Below are 23657 nucleotides of genomic sequence, written 5' to 3'. Positions count from 1 at the left end.
TTCTAATCCCAAACCCTGCTTTTCATCTGTACTGTGACCTCCAAATCTTCAGGACCTTCATTTCCTTTCAGACCCATCACCCTTTTATTACCTACACTCTCCTTTCACTTTTTTGATCCCTTGGTGAACAAGTTCAAAAGTACACTGTCCTCTTCTCTTGAGTACCTTACCCTTTTACCATATCACTGATTGTGCCCTGCCAAGCCTCAGCCTTGGATCACACCCACCATCTACTTACTGCTTTTACTCCTACATATGTGCTGTTGAATGAAAATGAACAAAATTATGCAACCGTTCTAACTGGGTCCACTATAAATTTGTTACGTAACCTTGACTGAACCTTCACTGCTGCTATGCATTCTTTTTATACCTCCCTAATTAATTTACTGTTCTACTCACCACAGTGGTGTTTCCTTTTCATCCCTACTCAAACTCCCCATTGTTACCCCTCCCTCATCTTCTCAGGTGAGAACCTTGCCTCATATGTTACTGAAAAAATTAAGACTATTCAGGGAGTGCTCCCTCTTCTCCCTTCCTCCTTATCTCACACTGCTTGAATGCCTCTGCCATTATCTCCTTTTTTCTTTACGTTGTTTCACATGAAGAGGTGGCCCTTCTCCTTGACAAGACCAACCCCTGAACCTGTACAAGTGATTCCATTCCATTCTGTCTCCTTTAGCAGATCACCTCCTCTATCATCCCCACTTTGTTATCTTTAATCTCTCCCTGTCTACTGGCTGCTTCCCTACTGTCTATAACCGTGTGTATGTCTCCCCCATCCTCAAAAAGCCGTCACTTGATCCTTCCATCCCAGCTAACTATTCTCATTTATTTCTTCTGCCTTTTGTGGCTAGACTCTTTGAGAAGGCTGACTTCAATAAGTACCTTCAGTTCCTTTCACTCTCTTCTTAGCCCTCTACAATCTGGCACCTACTCTCCTCATTCCACTGATCAACTCTCATTGAAGTTACTAATGATCTCTTAATTGCCAAATCCAATGGCTTTTTTGTAATCATCCTTATTTACTTCTTTGCAGCCTTTGACACTGTTGATTGCCCTCTTTTCCTTCATGATCTCTTCTCTCTAGGTTTTCAGGCTAATACTCTCTCCTGGTTCTTCTCTACCTGTCTTACCACTTCTCTGTCTCCTTTGCTGGATCCTCATCCAGGACATGCTCACTAACTATGGGTATTGCAAAGGACTCTGTCCTGGCCGTCTTAAAGGCCTAGCTTAAATACTACCTCCTTCATGAAGTTTTCCCTGATAACTCCATTTAGAAAGCATCTTTCTCTTCTGATCTCAAAGTGCTTTAGAATATAAATGTAATGTAATAGTATTGTATTCATGTCTTCTCTACCCCTACTTGACTGTAAGTCCCTAAAGTGTAATGACTTTTCTTTGTATATCCCCTAGTATCTAACAAAGGCTTCAATGCACACAATAGGCACCTAATAAATGTTGAATGAATGAATAATTTAATTCTAAATTCTTAGGATCACAGAATTTAGAACTGAAAAATTTTTCCCCCTCTCACCTCTCATCCTCCCCTTTCCATGAAAAAAGAGAAGGAAAATGAAACCCTTGTAAAAGTTTGTATAAATCAAGCAGAATAAATTCCCATTTTGGCCATATTCAAAAAGATGTCATATGGACTGCTGTTTTGAGGAGTTTGTTGGTGAAATGGGAAGAGATATAGGATGATAGCCTGAGGGGGTGTGTGTGATTAAATTTTTTTTAATGGAGAAAACCTAGACATATTTGCCAGGAGAAGGGAAGAAGCCAGTAGTTAGGTAGTTAAGGGGAGGAAGGGGAAAAGGGGTAAAAGGAGAAGAGAGAATTATTGAAGGGGCTCTCTCCGAAACGGATGGGAGGGGATTGGTGGGAAGGGTGTAAATAGAAGGATCAGCTTTGGAGAGGAGAAGAGTCATGTCTTGATCAGAGACTGGAGTAATGGAAGGGAAAATTGTGGGCTATCAGTGACAACGATTGTGAGATGCAGAGTGGGGGAGAAGTGGGAGCTCATGAGGAACTATTCCTATTTACTAAATAAAGTTTGAAGCAAGGTCCTCTTTAAAGAGGGAATAGTGTGGGAGGCTTGAGGAGAGAGGGTTTGGAATAACTGCTATGGGAGATACTTTGTAGTCAATTAGGGAAGAGTAAAAGGATTGCCTTGGGTCATTGAATGCCCCGTTGAAAATTGGGAACATAGTTGCAGTGGGCCTTGTCAAAGTGGTTGCTGATTTCCTCCAATATAGTAGGAGTGGAGAAGGTAGGGGGGTAGGAAGGGTAGTGTAGGGTTGGGGTTTGGCAAGGCATGAGCCAGGATAAAACAGGGGCCAAGAGATTCAAGGTAGAGGATACTATAAAGTTGGTTAAGCATAGGGTTAAGACCAGGAAGTATGGAAATTGAAGCCAGAGTAGGAGTGATGGCCTGGGAAAGAATTAATAGAAAGAGGAACTGAAAGTCATGGTGACTATAAAGAATAGATTTAGGAATGAGACACAAGGAGAGATGAAATGACAGGAGTTTCCTGTTGGATAGAGGGATTTCAGAGTTCTTGGACATGGAAATGAAACATTTATAGGTAATGATGATAGTAAGAGTTTGAACACTCACATATATGGCTAAGATGAAGTGAAATTATAGGTAATAGGAGTTGAGGAAGTTGGGGAATTGAGTCTAGGGTGTTTGAGGGAACGTCATCACATATATTGAAGTCCCATGGGTGGATGAGAGAGGACTATTGTGATTCAGGTAACGAAGAACCAAGAAAGGAGGCTGCAGGACCTTTGAGACAGTAGATAATTGCTACTCAAATCTGATAAAAGTGAATAAAGGCAACCTCTGAAAGCAAGGAAGTCTATGGCTATATTTTGGAGAGCATGGGCATATGAGAAGTATCTGGTACCAGAAAGGATGGCAAGAGAAGTAGCATCTTCTAGTGGGAAACAGGTCCCTAAGTGCCAGAAATGAAGGAGTATGAGAGGAAAAGATGAAGGATTAAGGGATGTTTGGATAGAATGGGGTCCAGAAGGTACAAGGGAATGGACAAGAAAAGCTAGAGTACAAAGTTGGGAGAAGGCCCAGGGTGAATTTGGATGAGAACATTTTCTCTTGTATTATATTTTGTATACTTGTGCCCCCTAATCTCTACCCTATCAGATAAACTCCCTGAGGGGTGGTTCTTCATTATCTTTTGTCATTGTATCCAAATACTAAATACCAAAGTATTAAGCACCTTGCCTTGTAAGCTTTAAGGCTTACTAAGTGATTCTGGTTGAATATTGGTTTGTTTGGTTTGTTTGCTTTTCCTTTCCTAAATGATAGCATTTAACAGCTGGAAGAAAATGACATATGTTTTCTTCTCCTTGTTTTCATGGTTTCTTCTGAATTAATAACCTACAGTCCATTTGATGCAAAATAAAATGATTGAAAATGCTATAAATTATAAATGCCAAGTTGTTGATGCTTATAAATGTGTAACATATGTCTTGTTTTGTTATGCCTTTTAAATTAATATAATTTATTTAAAAGGTGTGATTCTGTTTTATCTCCTTTTCAATTTGGGATACTTGAAGAAGCAGCATAGAATAGTAGAAAGAGTATTAGTCTGGGAGCTTGGAGAGGTGGTTTTGAGTCCCAGTTCTTTTGCTTAATAGCTGTATGTCCTTGATGAACTCGGAGTCCCCATAGGCCTTAGTTTTCTCACCTGTAAAATGAAAGAATTGGACTAGATTACTTCTAAGGTTTTTTCTAGCTCTAAATCTATTATCTTGTGATCTATAAAATGAGGGTGAAAACTAAATATTCCTCCTAGCTTTAACTTTCTGTGTTCCAAACTTGTGTGAAAATGGAATGCAAAAGCAGTAAGGGACCTTTGAAGACAGAATTTTAGAGAACAGAATATTAGAACTAGAAGGTAATCTTAGAAAATAGAATGTTAAAGCTGCCATCAGTCTACCTTGGGATAATGTTGAACTTAAAAGATATAAACCACTAAAGATTATGTAGACTAGAATTTCAGAAACATAAAAAGAAAAAATGATATTAATGTAATTGCAGTATGAACATAGAAAATAAAATAATAGAAAAGATAAATAGAAAAAAATAGAAAAAATCTTCTAATATTTAATGCTAGAACAGAGAACTTAGAACATTAGACTTGGAAGGGACCTTAGATAGCATCTAGTTATGTCCTTTTACAAACTGAGGTCAGAGAGGGAAAATGACTTGCTTGAGGCTTTAAAAATAGCTAGTTGTGGAATTCAAGAAGTGTTAATCCTGTGCCTTCTATGGTATAATACCAAAGAAATGTGGGATTGGTCTCTCCTCCCTCCATGAGAGATAGAATAGTTGGGAAAAAGAATTTATGTGATGAAACAGTTAAAAGAAATAGGAGACAATATCACTAGGTTTTAAAAGGTTGTCTTCCTGATCTTTAAGACAAAAATGACCAACTTAGGTGAAAGTGTATTGCTATTCAAATTTCCCACTACCAGATTTGCTAGAACCTTCAATTGTAACTAAAAGTTCATGGTAACAGAATGAAAGTAATAACCTAATTATTTTTTCTTATTTCTATTTCTTCCAGTTTCCCTTTGGTCGTCGCTTGCCCTGTGATATCTACTGGCATGGAGTTTCCTTTCATGATAGTGACATACTCTCAGGTCAAGTGAACAAGTTCCCAGGTACCAGTTGGCACTGTTATTCTTTAAGAGGTTTCCTAGGTATATCAATAAAAACACGGCAGGTCTGAAAACTCAAACTTATGGATGGAATTTATTGCTAAATTTTATCAGGCTATCTCAGAAAAGAGGTGAACTTAAATATGATTGGGATGCAAACTTAAGATTTCATAGACTAAAAGCTCAGAAACACAAAAAGATGAACTATACCGGTTTACTGCAAATGCAAACTAAAGAATGTAGAAGTGAAAGGGACCTGAGCTGGGAGGAGTCTTAGCACAAAGAATATTCAAACTGCTATCAGGTTATCTTGGGAGATAAGTGCAAGTCAGTGATATAATCAAATTATAAAGGCTTCCCTAGACTAGAGGCTATGATTATGAAAGGCAAGTGGTACCAGCCTGATGTCATTTCTATAAGGGCATGATTTTTACCGTTTGGATCATAGAAATAATATGTGGCCTTTAATCACAGTCTCTATGAGAGGTTGGTAGTGGGGCTATAATTATGCCTATTTTAGAGAGGAAAAAAATGAAGTTCAGGTCCAAGATCATAGCTAGGGGCAACTAGGTGGTGCAGTGGATAGAGTGCCAGGCCTGGAGTCAGGAAAACCTGAGTTCATATCTAGCCTCAAGACACTTACTAGCTTTGTGACCCTAGGTAAGTCACTTAACCCTATTTGCCTCAGTTTCCTCATCTGTAAAATGAGCTGGAGAAGGAAATGGCAAAACCACTCCAGTATCTTTGCCAAGAAAACCCCAAATGGGGTCACGAAGAGTCAGACACAACTGAAATGACTGAATAACAACAAAACAGTCCAGGGAAGTTCATGAATGTATGTGTTATCTCCTCTATTAGAATTTAAGCTCTTTTAGGTCAGGGACTATTTGTTTCCTTTTTTTTTTTTTGTTGGGGGTAGGGGGTGCCATAGGCCTGGTGCTTAGCACAATGCCTGTACACACTAGGCCTGAAACATACCATTCCCCGTTTGGGGGCTCTCACTGTTAAGAAGTTTTCTGTTAGCTATTGAACTCTGTCTTTCTGCAGCTCTTCTTGTTCCCTGGTCTATTTCCTGGTACTGTGCAGAACAAATCTCATACCACTTTTGTTTACTCTCACCTGAAGGTAACATTTTTAAGGGTGAAGTTTAAGAAAACATATGAATTCTTGCCAGTAATGAAAACTGGCTCTTAAATGCAGCCTGTCTTAGACAATCCAGCTGTTACTGAAGCTAATTCATGTCAGTTGCTGATATTGATGAAATCCCAATTTCCAATGGAAATTCCAGGCAAGAGCAAATACTTTGCATATTGAGTAAACAGAGTTTTTGGATCCACATATGGCAGTCAGTGTATTTGTGTTATCACATCACAGTTCAGTAATTTCTATGGACTATTTATTTATATAAAACTAGTATAATATCTTAATGGATGATTCTAAAATAAAACTATTTATTTCAAAAGAATCTGTTTTAAATGTACCTTGCTTTTAGAAAATCCAAAAGGTATCCCCCAACTTATAAACTAGTTGCATTCTAATAGTTTATTTCTAAGTCTTTTATAAATATTATAAATAATGGTTAGGCTCAATGCTACTATGAGAACTGCAGTTCATCCTACTATTATTAAGGATTAAGTTGTCTTGATGTGGAACTTAATCACTATTTTAAACAACATTTTAGCTGTGGGAAAATGAACTCTTCCCCACTCCCACCTTCAGCTTTCTCATTGTTATTTTGTTAATAACTCAAATTTATATACACTTTTAAAAAACTTTACTAAGTGCTTTCCCCACAACTACTCTGAGGAAGATAGTTGCAAGTATTATCCTCATTTTACAAATATGGTTACCGTGACTCAAAAAGGTTAAATGACTTACCCTTTTTCATATAGCTAGTATATATTTTCATATGAGCTAGAATTGGAACCCAACCAGGTCCTCTGAGTCCAAGTCCAGTGCTCTTTCCATGACACCATACTTCATAATGTTTGATGATGTCCCTCCTTTTATTTGAGGCCTAGGTCAGGTGACACCTCTACCATGAAACCTCCTCTGATGTATCCTCTACTTCTTCACCCTCCTTAAATACTTCATGTCACTTTGTCTGAACCTCTTCTTTGTACTCATTAAGAGCTATCATGGCATGGTGGATAGTGTGCTTGATTTGTGGTCAAAGGACCAATCAATCAACAAGCATTTATTAAGTTTTTATATACCAGGCACTGTGTTATGTACTGGATACATGTATACATATGTGTATATACACATACATACACATAAATTGGTACATCTAAGAGAATTACAGAGTAGATGGAAGGTAGCCTTAGTGGGAAGACACTAGGTGCTGGGGGCAGGGGTGGGTGGCAGTCCTGAAAAGGTGGTCTAGAGAAAGTAGCACTTGAACTCAGTCTTTAAAGAAACCAGAGATTGTGTAAGGTAGGAGGGAGAACATTCCGGGAACGGGGGACAAGCAGGACAAAAACATGGAGTTGGGAGACGGAGCGTGGAATATGCTATGTTAGGAATAGCAAAGTAGTCCAGCATGATTAGACTGTAGAGTTCATGGAATGGAATGATGGATTAAAAGACTATAAAGATAGGAAAGGGCCAGGTTGTGAAGAGCTTTAAATGCCAAACCAAGGAATTCATATTTGATCCTTGAGATAATGGGGAGCCATTGAGCTTACTGAGCAGGGGAGTAATGTGGTCAGACCTGTGCTTCAGGAAGATCCCTTTGGCAGCTGTGGAAAGGATAGATAAGAGTGAGAAGATACTTGCAGGAGACAGTCTACTTAGATGGCTATTGTAACAGTCCAACCGATGAAAACCTGAGCTAGGGTGGTAGCTATAAGTGGAGAGAAGCAGATAAATGCAAGAGATATTCTAAAGCAGGGTTCTTAACCTTTTTTGTGTCATGAATCGCCTTTGACAGGTGAAGCCTGTGGTCCTCTTTTCAGAATAAGGCTTTTAAATGCAGAAAATATGTAGAATTACAAAAGAAACCAATGATATGAGAATTTAGCAATCAAATTATTAAAAATAAGCTTATAAATCCCAGGTTAAGAATCCCTATTCTTGAGAAAGAAATTACAAGATTTGGCAACTGGTTGGATAAATGGTGTATGAGAGTAAGGAGAATCAAGGATGACATTAAGTTGTGAACCTAGGTGACTGAAAGGATGGTAGTACCCTTGACAGTGATAAGGAAATTTAGAAGAGGAGTGAGGTTTTTTTTGGACATATTGAGCTTAATATGCCTATGGGTTATCCAGTTCGAAATGTCCATTAATGTGGAACAGGAATGTAGAAGGCAGGAGAGAAAGAGAGGGAGAAACAGAGAGAGAGAGAGAGAGAGAGAGAGAGAGAAAGAGAGAGAGAGAGAGAGACAGACAGACAGACAGAGACAGAGACAGAGACAGAGAGAGGGAGGAAGAAGAAGGAGGAGGAGGAGATGATGATGATGATGATGATGATGATGATGATGATAAGAGAGGGCAATCTGCTAGAAAAAAAGGAGTAGATGGGAATCAAGGGTACTTATAGGAAGGTTAGGATTGGTGAAAAGATGGGTACTTGTCAAAGACCAGAATGATAGAAAAAATAGTAAGGAGATATCAGAGGAATGGAAGATGAGGAGGAGGGGAGAAGAACACTTTGATTTGCCTCATTTTTTTTTCAGTAAAGCATGAGGTGAAGTCCTCAGCCTAGAGCATGGGGAGGCAAAGTCCAGCTAAGGGGCTAGAGTGGGGAGAGGTGAGAGAGATTTAAGAAGAGATGTGGAACAGCTGCTGTGTTGAGTGGCCTGGGGAATTATTTAGAAAGGAAGGATAGTAGAATTGCCTTGTTGCATTGAGGGCCTAGTTGAAATTAACTAGCATAATTTTTTAGTAGATCCAGTTATTTTCTCCAGTTGTTATTTTCTCCAGTTGTGTTTAGCAGTGAAGGAGGCAGATAGTAGAAGTAAATCAGGGTTGGGGTCTGGCAAGGTGTGATAAGCAATAAGACAAGAATAAAGGATTCAAAAGTAGAGGGTAGTGTAGTGTTGAACTGGCTCAACAAGGACTTGAGGGCTTGGGAAGAGAAGAGAATGTAGCTAGAGCAGGGGTAACAGTTTGGGACAGTATGATGGAATAGAGAGATTGGAAGTCATTGGATAAAAGGATTGGATAAAAGAAATTTGGAGTTTTTCAAATGGAAGATCATAGATTTAGAGTTGGAAGGGACCCTAGATGTCATCTATTCCAAGCTTGTCCTTTTACAGATGAGGAAACTGAGGCCTTTGAAAGGTTGAGATGCTTCCAAGGTCATATGGGTAGTAAGTATGAGGATTTGAACCTAGGGCCTCCAAACTCCAAATCCTGAAGTCTTTCTACCTGACTGCCATTAGCTGTGAGACTAAGAGCAAGTCACTTAACTTTTCTGAGTCCTTCAACTTATTTTCCATGTTGATCAAATTTTCCATATGATCAAATATAGTACCTACCTTTTTATTGTGAGGGTCAAATGAAATAACTGGTGTAATACATTTTGCAAACTTGAAAGTAATATGTAAACTTCAACTTTTGGTCCCATTCTCCTTTTTATTATAGTGATTTGTATACATATCTTTCCCCTGGTAAGATCATAATCTCTCTCAGAGTAATATATGTATCTTTCTCCTTTCCCCTTGTACCTAGCAGTACTTAGAGTGCCTTGTATCTAGCGAGTGCTTAGAGTGTCCATTTGTAATGGAAAGAGTATTGGACTTGGGATCAAGAGGGACCTGAGTTTGAATTCTTCTTCCAACATTTATTAGCTGTGTGAACATAGAAAATCATTCAATCTTTTTGAGCCTCATTTCTATCATCTATAAAATAGAAACAATATCTTATGGGATGTGAGGAGCAAAAGAGATAATGTGTATAAAGTTTTGTAAACCTTAAAGTACTATACAAATACTATCAATAATTATTTATTGTTTTCATTATTGTTAATTTTTTACTGAGTTGAATTTTGATTTTATTCCAGCTGGAAAGATCACAGCCTCTCTGAGTCTCAGTTTTATCATCTCTAAATTGAGGAGCTTGGACCATGTGCTAAGGTCCCTCCCAACTTAAACATTCTGATTCTATATCTTTTCCACCCAGGGTATAATGTTGGGTTGCTTTTAATCAAAAAGGATTTTGATATTTTTAACAGAAAATCAAGTTGGGAATCATAAATTAAACCAGCAAGGTGGTTTAACTGGATATACTGACCCAGAAAACTTTAATTTTGTTTAATTCATTTTTAACAGGACCCACTGTTTAGCTTCTGAGGCTGCTTATTTATGTTTTCTTGAAACTTCTGTTTTAATTGGGGGGAAAGGAAATAGTAGTCCATTGGATTGAACTGTAGTCTCTTCTTATAAAATCTCAGAGTACTGGCCACAGTGAGTTGTCTCTATTGTTGAAGAATTCATGTTAGAGTTCAGCCACCCTATCTTTTCAAGCTGCTTGATTTCTTACTTAATCCTTTCTGATAGTCTTTTAAACAAGAGCTAAGAACTAAAGTATTGACAACTCTAAGCTCTGCTCTTCAGATGTAGTGCTTTGGTTTATTATGCTGTGTGAGTCAAGAAGTTCCATGTGTTAAAAACTTTATCCTCTTAATTCACTTTTTGCTCCCAGGGCTTAGAAACTTGTTGTGTGATTTTGGGCAAATAATTTCAGCTCTGTGAGACCTTAGTTTCCTCATGTATAAAAAGTGATGGTTGGAATAGATATCTCTATGACTTCTACGATGTCACGTCCAGCACTAAATTTCTGATTTATATTCTAAGTCTTTATTTATATTCCCAACTTGTCAGCATATTATAATGGAAAAAATGCTAGATTTGGAGTCAAGAAAGAGAGACCTGGGTTCCAATACCACATTCTCCACTTAGTAGTTTTGCAATGATGATTTGCAATAATCTCTCTGAGACTTAGTTTCCTCATTCATAAAATAGGAATAATGATATCTTGTATACTTATTTCACAGGTTGTTGTGGGGATTGAATGAGAATACTCTGTAGGTCTTAAAGTGTTATATAAATGTAAGCTTTTTCTGTAGACGCAACTTGGCACAATGGCTAGAGGACTAACATCAAAATGAGGTAAACCAGGGTTCAAATATCACCTTTGACATATGATAGCTATGTGGGCCTGGGCAAGTTATTTACTATTGAAATGCTCTGGGTAACGTTCTAAGAGAATAAGTTGCAAAGAATCTTTGGCAGAGAGAGTTTCTTCTCTTAGAAGATTCCATATACAAAAGACGTCAGATATTTAGTCCTTATGGCTGTTATTTTAACAGTCTATGTTTCTTTCATGTCTAATAAGTTTAAGCAAATAAGCAAACCTTATTAATTTAGTCCTTTTGGCTGTTATTTTAACAGTCTGTGTTTCTTCCATGTCTAATAAGTTTAAGCAAATAAGCAAACCTTATAAATAATGAAATTTAGGATAATTCTGACTTGCTGAGTTTTTGAAGCATTTGAAATTTAACTTTTTAAATTTTTAAGCATTTGAAATTTAACTCTTTTAAAAATTATTAGGGCAAATATATTTAAGTATCATATGTACCTAACTCTCAAAATCTTAAAGATTCTTTTTGGTCACACATTTTGTTCACAATATTTTTTTCCATATTCTGTCCCAGGTACAAGATAGAATTATTTGCAATGGGATGGTGTTGGTATATCCTATCCCATTTAGTACTTCTAGCACTAACTCAGGAAATGTGAAAAATGCAAGTTACTTAAATGTCTATGTGCTGTGGATAGATTGTGGGAGTTATTTCTCTCAAGTCAGTTCATTTCAATGACTTTTTGTTAAATGTCAGCTGAGTGCAAAGCACTGTCCTAGGCACTGTAGGAGATATCCACAAGGATGAATAAATCGTAGTTTAGCCATCCTACAAGCCCCAGCCTGTAGTCTGTTAAGGGAGATAGGACATAGATTCCCAAAATATAAGAACAGGACATGCCAAACGCACAAGAAAGATATAAACAAAGTGCAAAGAAGGAAATATCATTTTTAACTGAGGGAAATCAGGGGAGATTTCTTAGAGGATATGGTATTTGAAAACTTTGAAGAATGGGTAAGATTGCAGTGGCTAGAGATGTTGGAGGAGAAAGGAGTGGATTTTAGGGGCTCAAGGAGAACATATTCCAAGGTAGATAATTTAAAAAACCTGACTCTTAGGTGTACTCTCCCCTTACCAGTGGTGGTGAGCTACTTCCTTCTATGTTCCCATCCCTGGTGATGATGATGGTGGTGGGGTGTTCATGCATACTAAAGACTTTTGGGCCTTGCCATTCACCCTGCCACTGAACTTTTAGGACCTTTAAGCCCTTCCTTCTGCTCTATTTGTTATCTTCCTCAGTTAGAGTGGTAGCTCCTTGAGAGCAGAGGCTTTCTTTTCTATTTGTATCCCTATCACATGCTTGGTATACATATTAAGCACATAATAAATGCTTTTTCACTTATTCATTTCCAGCTGTGGGATGGCCCATAGGCATTTTGAACCCAACAATATCCAAACAACTCATTTTCTCTTCCCTCAAACACTCCCCTCTTCAAAATTTCTCCGTTTCTGTTAAGGGTACCCTCATCCTTCCAGTCTCCCATATTTGTAATCTCGAAATGATCCTCAATTCTTCACTCTTCCTCATCCCTCAATGCTCAAGTCTTGTTGGCTCTACTTTCACAATATATCTCATATCCACCACACTCTCCCCACTCATGCAGCTATTACCCCAGCTCAGACTCTTGTTATGTCTCACCTGGACAATAGTCTCCTAAATGGCCTCACTGTTTCCAGTCTTTCTTTTCACCAATCTGTTTTCCACACAACTGCCAAATTGATATTCTCAAAGCACAGGTCTGACCATGCCATTCAAGAAACTCTAGGGTTTTCATTTTGCTTCTAGGGTAAGATATTAAACTCCTATATTTGGCATCCTGGTGCCAGTGTACCTTTCAAGGATTATTGCACATCATTTTCTATGTTCCAGTCAAACTAGCCCATTTGGCATTAACTATGTACAGTGTTCCATCTCCTGTCTTTGTGCCTTTGCCTGGAATATGCTCCCTCTTTATTTCTGCAGCTTAGCACTTTTGGCTCCCTGCAGAGTTCAGCTCAAGTGCCACATCCTCCTTGAGGCCCATCCTGAGCCCACTATGTTGCTAGCACCCTCCCTACAGAAATTACTTTATATGTATTTTATATTAAATTTTCTATATTCATCTTATTTCCAGTAGAATTTAAACTTCTTGAGAGAGGGACTGTTTTATTTTTGTCTTTGTGTCTCCAGTGTTTGGTGTAGTGTCTGGCACAGTGTAGGTGCTTAATAAATGCTTGCTGAATTAAATAAAACGAAACCCTTCATTCTAGAGGTTAGTAACAAAGCTAAGTATAGCTCTTCTCTAACATTAGCCATTTATTTTTATGTGGTTAGAAAGATACTTTTGTTCTCTTTAGTTTTTCATGATCTGTTTGGTCTTTGTAAGCAATGCTGTCATCAAATTCAATGTTTTCTTAATTCTACTTGAAAAACAATATGTTGGGTAGAAGACTATAGGCTAAGTCACAGAACTCTGACATATAGAATATTTTAGATTATATTTTTTAATATTCTATGTTCTTGGGTCTAAGATCTGTGTAGATACCCCACAGTGCTACATTTCCAATGTTTTCTTTCCTCCTTTCTCCTCCTACCAGGCATGACAGAAATGGTGCGGAAAATTACGCTGAGCCGAGCCGTGAGAATCATGCAAGATCTCTTTCCTGAGGAGTACAACTTCTATCCTCGCTCATGGATTTTGCCTGATGAATTCCAACTGTTTGTTGCTCAGGTAGATCCCATTCTGAGGACATTCTAAAGTTGAGTCATGACTTATATCTGTCTCTATGACAATTTTGGTCACAATTATTAATATGAGACTGTGCTCTAAAACCATCTTTGCATATGTTCATTCCACAAACAAACAATTCATCCAATAAACATCTATTTAGTACATGCTATGTATGCATGTGAAATGCATGGTGCTGGGAACTAGGGGGAGATACAAGAATAAATAGGACCTGACCTATTTATTCTAATAGTTTCTAATCTAGTAATGGGGTTAAGGCATGAATACAGGTAAATACCACACAAATTTGAACATGAGCACTGAGCTTGTAATTAATTAGACTAGAGTTCAAATTTCACCTCCAATGCTCAATAGTTGTGTGACAGACAAGACTTGTAACATCTCTGAGCTTCGATTTCTTCATAAGTAAGACTGGGGATATTGATAGTATCTATTTCACAGAGTTGCTGTGAGGTTCAAGTGAGTAATGGATATAAAGCATTTTGCAGATTTTGAAGAGCTATATAAGTGCCAGTCTTGTGAGGTAGTTAGTTCAAGTATTATCCACATTTTTTCGGTTGGGAAAACTGATTCCTGAAGAGGTTCTATGAATTTCCGTGTCTGCTACACTGCTAACTTTGTTGTACTGCCTTGTATCTTATAGAAACATATAATCTCAGGGTTGAAAAGGGAAAGTGGAGCCAAATGACCTGCATTCAAATCCTGGCTCTGTCATAAACCTTAGTCAAGTCATTTAATTTCTCTGAATAGTAGTCATCTCATCTGTAAAACAGAGGAGCAGATTAGATGACCTTGATGACCCCATCCTGCTCTAACCCTATTACCCCACTTCGAGGCAGGGAGACACTTCAGGAAGTGGTTCCAAAAAGAAGTTATTCGGTGTGGGAGAAAGCAGGCTTTAGTGCAAGGAGTACTAGAACTGGGGCTTCTTCCTGGCATGGCCATTAACTGGCCCTGGGATCTTGAACAGGTTGCTTAACTTTTCTGGGTCTCAATTCTTTCATCAATAAGATGAAGGATTTGAAATAAATGCTTCCTAAGGTCCTTCCCATCTTTGAAGTTCTATGATTCTGTGTTCCAGCCTTCTATGTTATAAGGTCCTTTCCAGTTTTGCCATTCTATGATTGTGTTCTAAAATTCTGTATTCTAAAGTTGTTTCCAGCTTTGACATGTCCTGATGTTCTGTGTTTTAATGTCTGAAGGTCCCTCGTAGCTCTGGAATTCTATGTCCTAATATCCTGTGTTCAAGATGTATCAGTTTTCTCATCTGTAAAATGGGGATAATACTTTACCTAAACGAGCTTTAGTATTCTAGGTTCTAACATTCTGTACTTTAAGGTCTCATGCATTGCTAAAATTCTGTGGATCTGTGCCATTTTGGTTAGTCTTTTAATGGTGGTTTATGTAGCCTATAGGTTAGTTTCTAAGACATTGTTTTTCTGTTTTGTTGTCTTTTTGTGTACGTAGCTGATATGCCTTTCTGTGTTAAATTATTCAAAAGTTTTGGTAAAATCATCACTTATCCAACATTAAAATTGAAGTTGACCTTCAGGTTTTTGTTAATTGTCCATAGGAAAGCTTTTCACTGTGCCAGTGTTTCTATGGCTTTCAACATGGAAATGATTGACTTATTTCTCCTAATTGCTTTGCCTTTTGCTATCACTTATTGTCTTGATGGTGTTAGGGCTCAATACATTCTTGTCTGCACCATTTTTTTTCTGTTGAGCCCGTAGAAAAATCTCAACTTTAACTGTGTGTCCTCTGCATATTTTCACAACAGACCAAGCTAATGCCACAGCTAGTATCAAGTTAACAAGCATTTATGAAGCACCTTCTATGTGCCAGGCACACTATGCTAAGTGCTAGGGATACAAAAAAGGGCAAAAACCAATCCCTGCTCTCAAGGAACTTATAGTCTAATGGAGGAGACAACCTGCAAGGAACTATGTACAAAGATATATGCAGGGCAAGTTGGAGATAATCTTAGAGGGTATGCTCTAAAATTGAATATGAAAAAGGCTTCTTGTAGAAAGTAGGATTTTAGCTGAGACTTGGAGGAAGCCAGAGAAGCCAGGAGGAGGAGATAGGAAGGGCAAGAATTCTAGGTCTGGAAAACAGCCAATGAAAGTACCTGGAGATAGGAGGGAGAGTGGGTTCTTATTCAAGGAACAACAAATAGGCCAGTGTCACTGGAACATTGAGTGCTTGGGGTAGGGGCTGAGGGGAGTCAGATGTTATATTGGAAAGGTAGGAAGGGGCATGGTTATGAAGGGCTTTTAAGGGCTTTTAAAGACCTTTTAAAGCCAAACAGGATTTTAATATTTGATCCTGAAGTCATTAGGGAGCCACTAGAGTTGATAAAGGTGAGGTAGGGATGGTGTCACGGTCAGATCTATGACTTAGGAAGATCATTTTGACAGTGGAGTAGAGGATGGACTAGAATAGGAAGAGATTTGAGGCAACGAAACCAACTAAGCAGAGGAGAGAAGAGGATATGTGTGTGTGTGTGTGTGTGTGTGTGTGTGTGTGTGTGAGTGTGTGTATGATGTTATGAAATGACAGGACTTGAAGTTAATTGGGTATGGGAGGAGTGAGTTGAGGAGTTGAGACTTGATTTTGACACCTTGGTTTTGAGCCTGGATGACGGGCAGGACTGTGATATATTCAACAGTAATAAGAAAGTTAGGAGGAGGGTAAGGGGTTTGGAGAGAAAGATCAGTTTAACTTTAGACATGTTGAGTTTAAGATGTCTGGGAGGCATCTAATTCAAGATGTCTAAGAGCCAGTTGCAGATATGTGACTGGAGGTCAGGAGAGAAGTTAGGACTGGATAAATTGATCTTAAAATTCACTACATAGAGATGATGATTGAATCCATGGGAGCTGTTCAGACCACCAAGTGATGTAATATAAAGGGACAAGAGAAGAGGGTCCATGATAGGGCCTTGGGGACACCCATGGTTAGTAGGTGTGACCTGGATAAAGAGCCAGCAAAGGTTACAACCTAGGTCTCTCTTGATCCTAAGCCCAACATTCTTTCTTCTACAATAATGATATCAGAGGTAGTAAATGACAGCTTCTCATGAAGAGCATTAAACACTTTGTGCTCCAGTCAGACTGGAATGCTACTGCTTTTTGCTCGATCTCATCTACCCCTCTCCCAACTCCATGATTATTGATTTGACTTGACTTCTAATATCCTATATAATTATTCTCTGAAGAAAAATATCTTCAAATATACCTACAAACAATGAATGTCATGCATGAGTTGGAGCAATATAGTGAAACTCTCAAGGGTGAGGTGGCATGGCACAGTGGATAGAGCCAGTTTTGAAACCAGAATTATCTGTGTTCAAGTCCTACCTCTGACACATTGACTGGGAATACAACTGGGAAAGTCACTCAATCTTTCAGTGTACTAGATAACTCTCTGACTACCTGAGGGAGTGTCCTCATCAGGAAATTCCCTATGTCAGGGAAATTACCAGTCTATTACTTGTTCCTGTTAAGAGTAAATTCAAAGGGATGCACAGGTTTCAATTTTATGATTTTTATTAAAGATTGTAGTATATTGTGAAGTCTTATAATATTTTAAAATTTGATGTTTCCATCTCTTACAAGGAATTGGCATTGCATTTATTTTGGGAAAGGAAATGAGAAATTCACAATTTCCTGTTATTAGTTTGGGAAAGTGCTACCCACATGTGATCAGCAGGTGGCACCAGGGATAAACATGGAGCATTCTCAGTGGAAAATTTTGTGAAGATGAAATTTTAGCAGATGGCCGATAAAAAAAAAATCTTTGGCATTGATTTTACATATGGTCTTCCATCTGGGTATTTGAGAAAAGTACAGTTTTTGTTATCAAAACAGTATATATTATGGTGAAAGAGTTTGTATTTGAAATAGTTTCTCTTGAGAAGAAGCAATGTGATTTACAAGAAAAAACTCTGAACTTGGAGTTGAAAAGCCTGGTTCTAGTGCTGACTGTTCTACTCCTTAATCACTATGTGACCTATGACCCTACAGTCCTGGGCAAGTAAGTCACTTGCCTTTTTGGGCCTAAGTATCTTTCTTTATAAAATAAGAAAGTTTGAATGGAATGTTCTCAAAATTGCTCCTGGCCTGGGTATATAATGAAGAGAGTAAAAGACTAAAGGTGGGGACTTAGGGAACTACAAAATATGAGGTGGTTTGATCCAAAGCTACCAATGGAGATGCTGCAGGAACTATAGCTTTGTTTTTCCATCTGTTTCAGATTTTGTTTCCTGTACTTCCAGAAATAGAACTTCACCTCCTGCATAGATATATCACACTGTATGTGGGGCTTTTGCTTAGCTCAATATGTTTATGGAAAATGATATCTGAAACTTGAAAAGCCCATTCTTTGTTAAGAAACCCACTCGAATTTGTTCATTCCAATGAACAATTTTATCCAGTCATTATTAGTTACCTAATATAATATGTTGATGGCTCTGTTCTAGGTGCTGTGTAGGATAGAGAGAAGAATAAGACATGCTTCCTCTCTTTACAGATCTTATAGTAGGATGGTGGGAAAAATAAGACACTCGAATTTTGGTGCATAAAAGAAGTACAAAATAAGTACTATGAGAGTTTCTTGGGAGGAGTGTTTACTTCCAACTAGCAAGGGGGGAGGAGAGAAGGAGGGGAGATAATTTGTTCAAATATTCCTTTTATAAAAAGATTTCTGTGAAGCATAACTTTAAGTAGAATGAGCATTGGGAAGAGAATAAAGAGATCTGGATTCTTGTTCTTGCTCTCTCAATAATACATTATACGACCTTGGGCAAGTCTTTGGGCCCCTTTCTTGGCCTCACTTTACCTATCTATCAAAATGAGCAGATTCAGGGGCAGCTAGGTAGTGAAGTGGATAGAGCACTGGCCCTAGAGTCATGAGGACCTGAGTTCAAATTTGATTTCAGAAACTTATGAGCTGTGTGACTTATGAGCTGATTGCCTTCCCTGAGACCCATTACCGCACCCCACATCCCTGCCCCAATGAGCAGGTTGGAATAGATGATTTGCAAAGGTGCTTCCAGCTCTCCCATTCTCATTTCATTATTTTAACATTCTTGTGATCTAAGTTCTCTTTCACCTTTAACATTCTATTTTCAAAGGTCCCTCCAGCTCTAAACATTTTATGATTCTGGGATGTTTGTCTTTTGTTTATAACTTCTTCCAGAGAGCCTCATGCCAAAGTTAAAACTGTGTTAGCAAAAATTTCCACTGCCATGGTTTGTTTGTGCAAGGGTCTGCTTGTAATCAATCATCTTCATCCTTAATGCCTAGATCAGTGGTGCCGGAGGCTAGTGAAGTAGCAGATAATGCAGGCTGAAACAAAGCGCTGCCTGCGTTAAGGAGCTGTAGTTCAAGAAAAGACTGTGGGAACCTCTGGGCAAATGAAATCTCTCCAAGAGTCTTCTCTGCATAATGTGTAAATCTCTTCTCTAGGGGAGTAGCTGAGCCTGCATCTGAGCACAAGACAGAAAAATGATTCCCAACCATTCTGTCTGTAGAACCAGAGAATCTCAGGCTGAGCTAGAAGGGCACTCACAGTCCAACTAGTTAAACTCTAATAGGAAGCAAGAATCAACAAATTCCTTGACAAATGGTCATTCAGTGTCTGCTTGAAGTTACCTAGTGATGAGTCTGCCTAGTAAAACTACCCAGCAAAATGGCCTGTTCCATTGTTAGAGAACTCTAATTGTTAGGAAGTTCTTCTATATGTTGAGCCAGTATCTACTTCCCTGTAACTTAAAAGAAAATAGGATCATAGAGAAATGGAAGGGACCTTAGAGGTCATCTCGTCCAACCCCTTCATTTTACAGAGGAAGCTAAGAGGGGTTATAAGCTAAAATGGCTTATCCAGGCAACACAAGTAACATAAATGGCTGGGTTAGAATTTGAACTCGGGTCCCTTTATTCCAAATTCATAGCCCTTTCCTTTATACAGTACAGCTTCCCCTTTACCCTTTAGCCCTAATTCTCTCCTCTGGGGCCAAGCAAGCACATGATAACCTTCTGGATATTTATAGACAGAGATCATGTTCCGTTTAAGGTTTTTATTTTCTAGGCTAAACATATTCACTTCCCTCAACTGACCTTCAAATGGCATGATTTCTAATCCCTCTCAAGTGTGGTCATCTTTCTTTGTACATATTCCATTTATCAATGTCCCTCTTAAAATGTGGCACCTAGAATGGGACACAGTATTCCAGATGGAGTCTGATTAGGCCAGAGGATAGTGGGAATATTACTTTTTGTCATTCTGAACACTATATTACTATTAGTGATGCTTAAGGTTACGTGTGTGTTTGTGTGTGTGTATGTGTCTGTGTGTGTATGTGCCATGTCAAACTGATTTTGAGTTCATACTGAATTTGTAGTCCTTTGAAATTCTCAGGTCTTTTTTCACATATCTGTATCTCCAGGATTAGATTTCTTTGATGAAAGCCTTTTTTTTTTTTAAAGAAGAACTAGTATACACGTTTGCCCTTAAAAATATACACATGTCTAGAATGCTCTCCCACTCAACCACTAACTGTAAGAATCCTTGGCTTCCTTTAAGATTCAGCTCAAAGGCTACCTTCAAGAAGCCTTCTGGTCCTGCCAGCTACTAGTGCTGTCCCCTCTAAGGTTACCTTCCATCTACGATGAATTTAACTTGTATGTTATGATTTGTATATGTTGTTTTCTCCATTAGAATGTAAGCTATTTGAGGATAGGAACTGGTTTTTTTTTGTTTTTTGTTTTTGCTTTTTATTTATATCACTAGCACTTAGCACAGTGCCTAGCACAGTGTAAGACTTTAATAAATGCTTGTTGATTAATTGATTGGACTCAGGAGACAGAGCTAGGAACAATCAGTACAAGTGCATGAAATAAGATTTTGGCTGAATAACGAGAAACTTCATGGGTAGAAGAGCTGTTCTATGTGGTGAGTTGCTCTGCATCACCAGAGGTATTCAGTGAGTGGATAGACGGCTACTTGTCAGTGATGTGGTGCCCTCTGAAGTTCATTTCATTGAGATTCTATGATTCTACATATTTGTTTGGGAATGATTTTGCTGCCTTGGACACAGATGATTTTAAAGGTCAGGAAAACTTTGCTTCTTTAGAGTGATGAATAACATAATAGTAACAACTAGCATTTGTATCAGAGCTTTACTGTTACAAAGAATACATCATTTCATTTGATCCTTGCAACCTGTGAGGTATCCAGGACAGGTATACTTATTTGACATAGGAGGAAATTGAGGCTCAGAGAAGTGAAGGGAATGTAACAAAGGACATGAATAGGCCCAGTGGAAGGTGGGAGTTCCAAAGTAGCAGATTTTTTAAAAAATTTAATTTTTTTTTTGTTACATTTTAAGTTCTGAACTGTCTCCTTCCCTTCTTCCCCACCCTGTGCTAGGGAAAGCCACCATTTGACATAGATATATAAATATATGTAAAACAATACTATACATACTTTTATTTATCAGTTCTTTCTCTGTAGGTGGTTATCATCTTCTTTCATAGGTCCTTTGTAGTTGATTTGAGTGTTTATAATACTCAGAATAACTTGGTAGTTCAGTTGTTCTTCAAACAACTTCAAACAATATTGAGGTTACTATATACAACATTCTCTTAGTTCTGCTCATTTTACTCTTCATTATTTCATGCAAGTATTTCCATGTTTTTCTAAAATCAACGAGCTCATCACTTCTTACAGCACAGTAGTGTTCCATCACAATCATATACCACAACTTGTTTAGCCATTCATCAGTTGATGGTCATCCCCTCAATTTCCAGTTCTTTGACACCGCAAAGAGAGCTGCTATAAATATTTTAGAACCTATTAGTTCTTTTTCTTTTTCCCTGATCACCTTGGGAAATAGACCTAATAGTGGTATTGCTGGGTCAAAGGGTATAGTTAGCTTTATAACTCTTTGGGCGTAATTCCCATAATTGGTCTCCAAAGTAGTTGGATCAGTTAGCAGTTTTACCAACAATTATTAGTCCCAATTTTTCTACATCACCTCCAATATTTGTCATTTTCCCTTTTTATCATTTTAGACAATCTGATAGGTATGAGATGATACCTCAAAGTTGTTTTAATGTGCATTTCTCTAATCAATAATGATTTAGAACATTTTTTATATGACTATATATAGTTTTCTGTTTCTTCATTGAAAAACTGTCTGTTCATATCATTTGACCATTTATCAATTGGAGAGAGACTCATATTCTTATATGAAAGTGGCAGATTTCAACTCAGTCTTAGGAAATTCTTTCTTGTAGTCAGGTCTGCCTAACAATGTTATGGGCAGCTTTTGAAGATAGCAAGCTCCTTGTCTGGGCAGGCTGAATGGTTCCTTCTCCAGCATGATTGAAGGCAGATTCCTGTTTCAGGCAGTGGTTAGACTAGGTGATGTCATTCTGATCCTTGCTGCTTATTATTTGGTTCTAGGACTTGCCCCGGGTCACATAGGTAGATAGTAGGTGGCAGAGCTGATAATTGAACCCAGGTTTCTTGACTCTCAAATATACTATTTCCACTGTACCAGGAATAAAAGATTGCCTTTCATTTCTTCAGTTCTATAGTTTTTAAATGTTCCTCATGATTTTTATTTTAATCAAGTATCTTTATTGAAGAAGAGATGTCTAAGAGGGAGACTGCAAATCTCAGGGGAGGAAAGAGTCATTCACAACTCAGATATTCATTTCTGAGGCAAATTATGGAAATGGGTCAACCATCCTCTCTGCCAAAGAAATGGACAAACTGTTCAAACTCTGCTTCATATTCAGTCTCCTTGCTGTCTAATTACTTCTCGGGAATCTAATGAAAGAGAACTGAAGCAAACATCTAAATATAGAAGGGTGCTGTAATGAAATCTGCTGGAGCAGACATTTTTCTCTCATCCCTTTTTCTACTTAAGCATGTACCCTCTTCTCTTTTCTATACTGTCCCTCTTATCATCAATCAATTAAAGATTTATTAAGTATCTATTTTGTGTAGAACCACTCTGGGAGAGAGAAGCATTTTTGAGGTCGGGTGGAACATGACTTGGAGTCAGGAAAGACCTGGATTTTGAATATGGTTGCTTGACATTTACTAGCTATGTAATCATGGGCAGGCCAATTCACTTCTCTGACCCTGCTTCCTCATCTTTAATAATGGGGATGATTGCACCCTGTAACTTACAGTACTGTTGTGAGGAAAGCACCTTAAAAAACCTTTAACACTAAAATGGATCTTTGATAGGGTGACAGCTGACATAGTGAAGAATGCTAAACTTCCAGCTATAGAACTTGTTCAACTCCCTGCTCTGCCACATACTACTTGTGTGATCTTGGTTGAGTCATTCAATCTGTCTGGACACCGGTTTCCTCATCTATAAAATGAAGGGGTTGTACTAGATGACATCTAATGTTTCTTCTGACTTTAGATTTCTATGATCCTGTGATTTCATTGATGGGGCATTTTCTCCAATAATACCAATCACAACTATATACATACCTACCCATCTTTTGGAACTCTTCTATGACCCTTCATGCTTTAGTCATGTGAATGGCTAAATTAGCCCAACATACAGGGGACATCCCTACCTTTCTCTTTACATTGCAAGAATGCCAAAGGAGTACATGTTCTGTTCACTGCTTATCCTTTGCTCTCACCATGTGACCAAACTATGTTTTTATATGTTTCTCTGATGACACCCTTTACACTATTTCTTCGAAATTCCTTATTTGTAATATGTTGCAGTTGCCTCATCTATCACGTTCCTCTCTACTGACTTCTGAATTACACTCATTTTCAATTTTTCAGAGTATAATGTTCCATGAATCTCATATAATACCATTGGAAGAATGTTAATATTAAAAAAGATGGAGCTTGGTAGGCACTAGATATAGACCAACATCTCACACCATAAACCAAGATAAAGTCAAAATGAGTATGTGATTTAGAAATAAAAGATGACATCATAAGCAAATTAGGGGAACATGGAATAGTTTACCTGTCAGATCCATGGATGAAGGAAGAATTTGTGAGCAAATGAGATAGAGAATTACAAGACCTAAAATGGTTAAT

The 23657-nt window shown here is 38.0% G+C and overlaps 1 protein-coding gene across 1 annotated transcript in view; it reads left to right on the top strand.

Annotated features, from left to right (window-relative positions):
• The window catches only part of LOC114047399 (tubulin polyglutamylase TTLL11-like), a 237933-nt gene that overhangs the window by 26953 nt on the left and 187323 nt on the right, over positions 1-23657 (top strand). Inside the window, exons 3-4 of the mRNA XM_027868228.1 lie at positions 4593-4689; positions 13411-13544. Of these exons, the coding sequence (XP_027724029.1) occupies positions 4593-4689; positions 13411-13544 (231 nt within the window). The remainder of the gene's footprint in view (positions 1-4592; positions 4690-13410; positions 13545-23657) is intronic.

This window comes from Vombatus ursinus, unplaced genomic scaffold (assembly GCF_900497805.2).
Source record: "Vombatus ursinus unplaced genomic scaffold, bare-nosed wombat genome assembly UNPS02014786.1, whole genome shotgun sequence".
Taxonomy (NCBI): Eukaryota; Metazoa; Chordata; class Mammalia; order Diprotodontia; family Vombatidae; genus Vombatus; species Vombatus ursinus.
The sequence above is the reverse complement of the archived record's forward strand: the minus strand, read 5'-3'. Positions and strand labels throughout refer to the sequence as shown.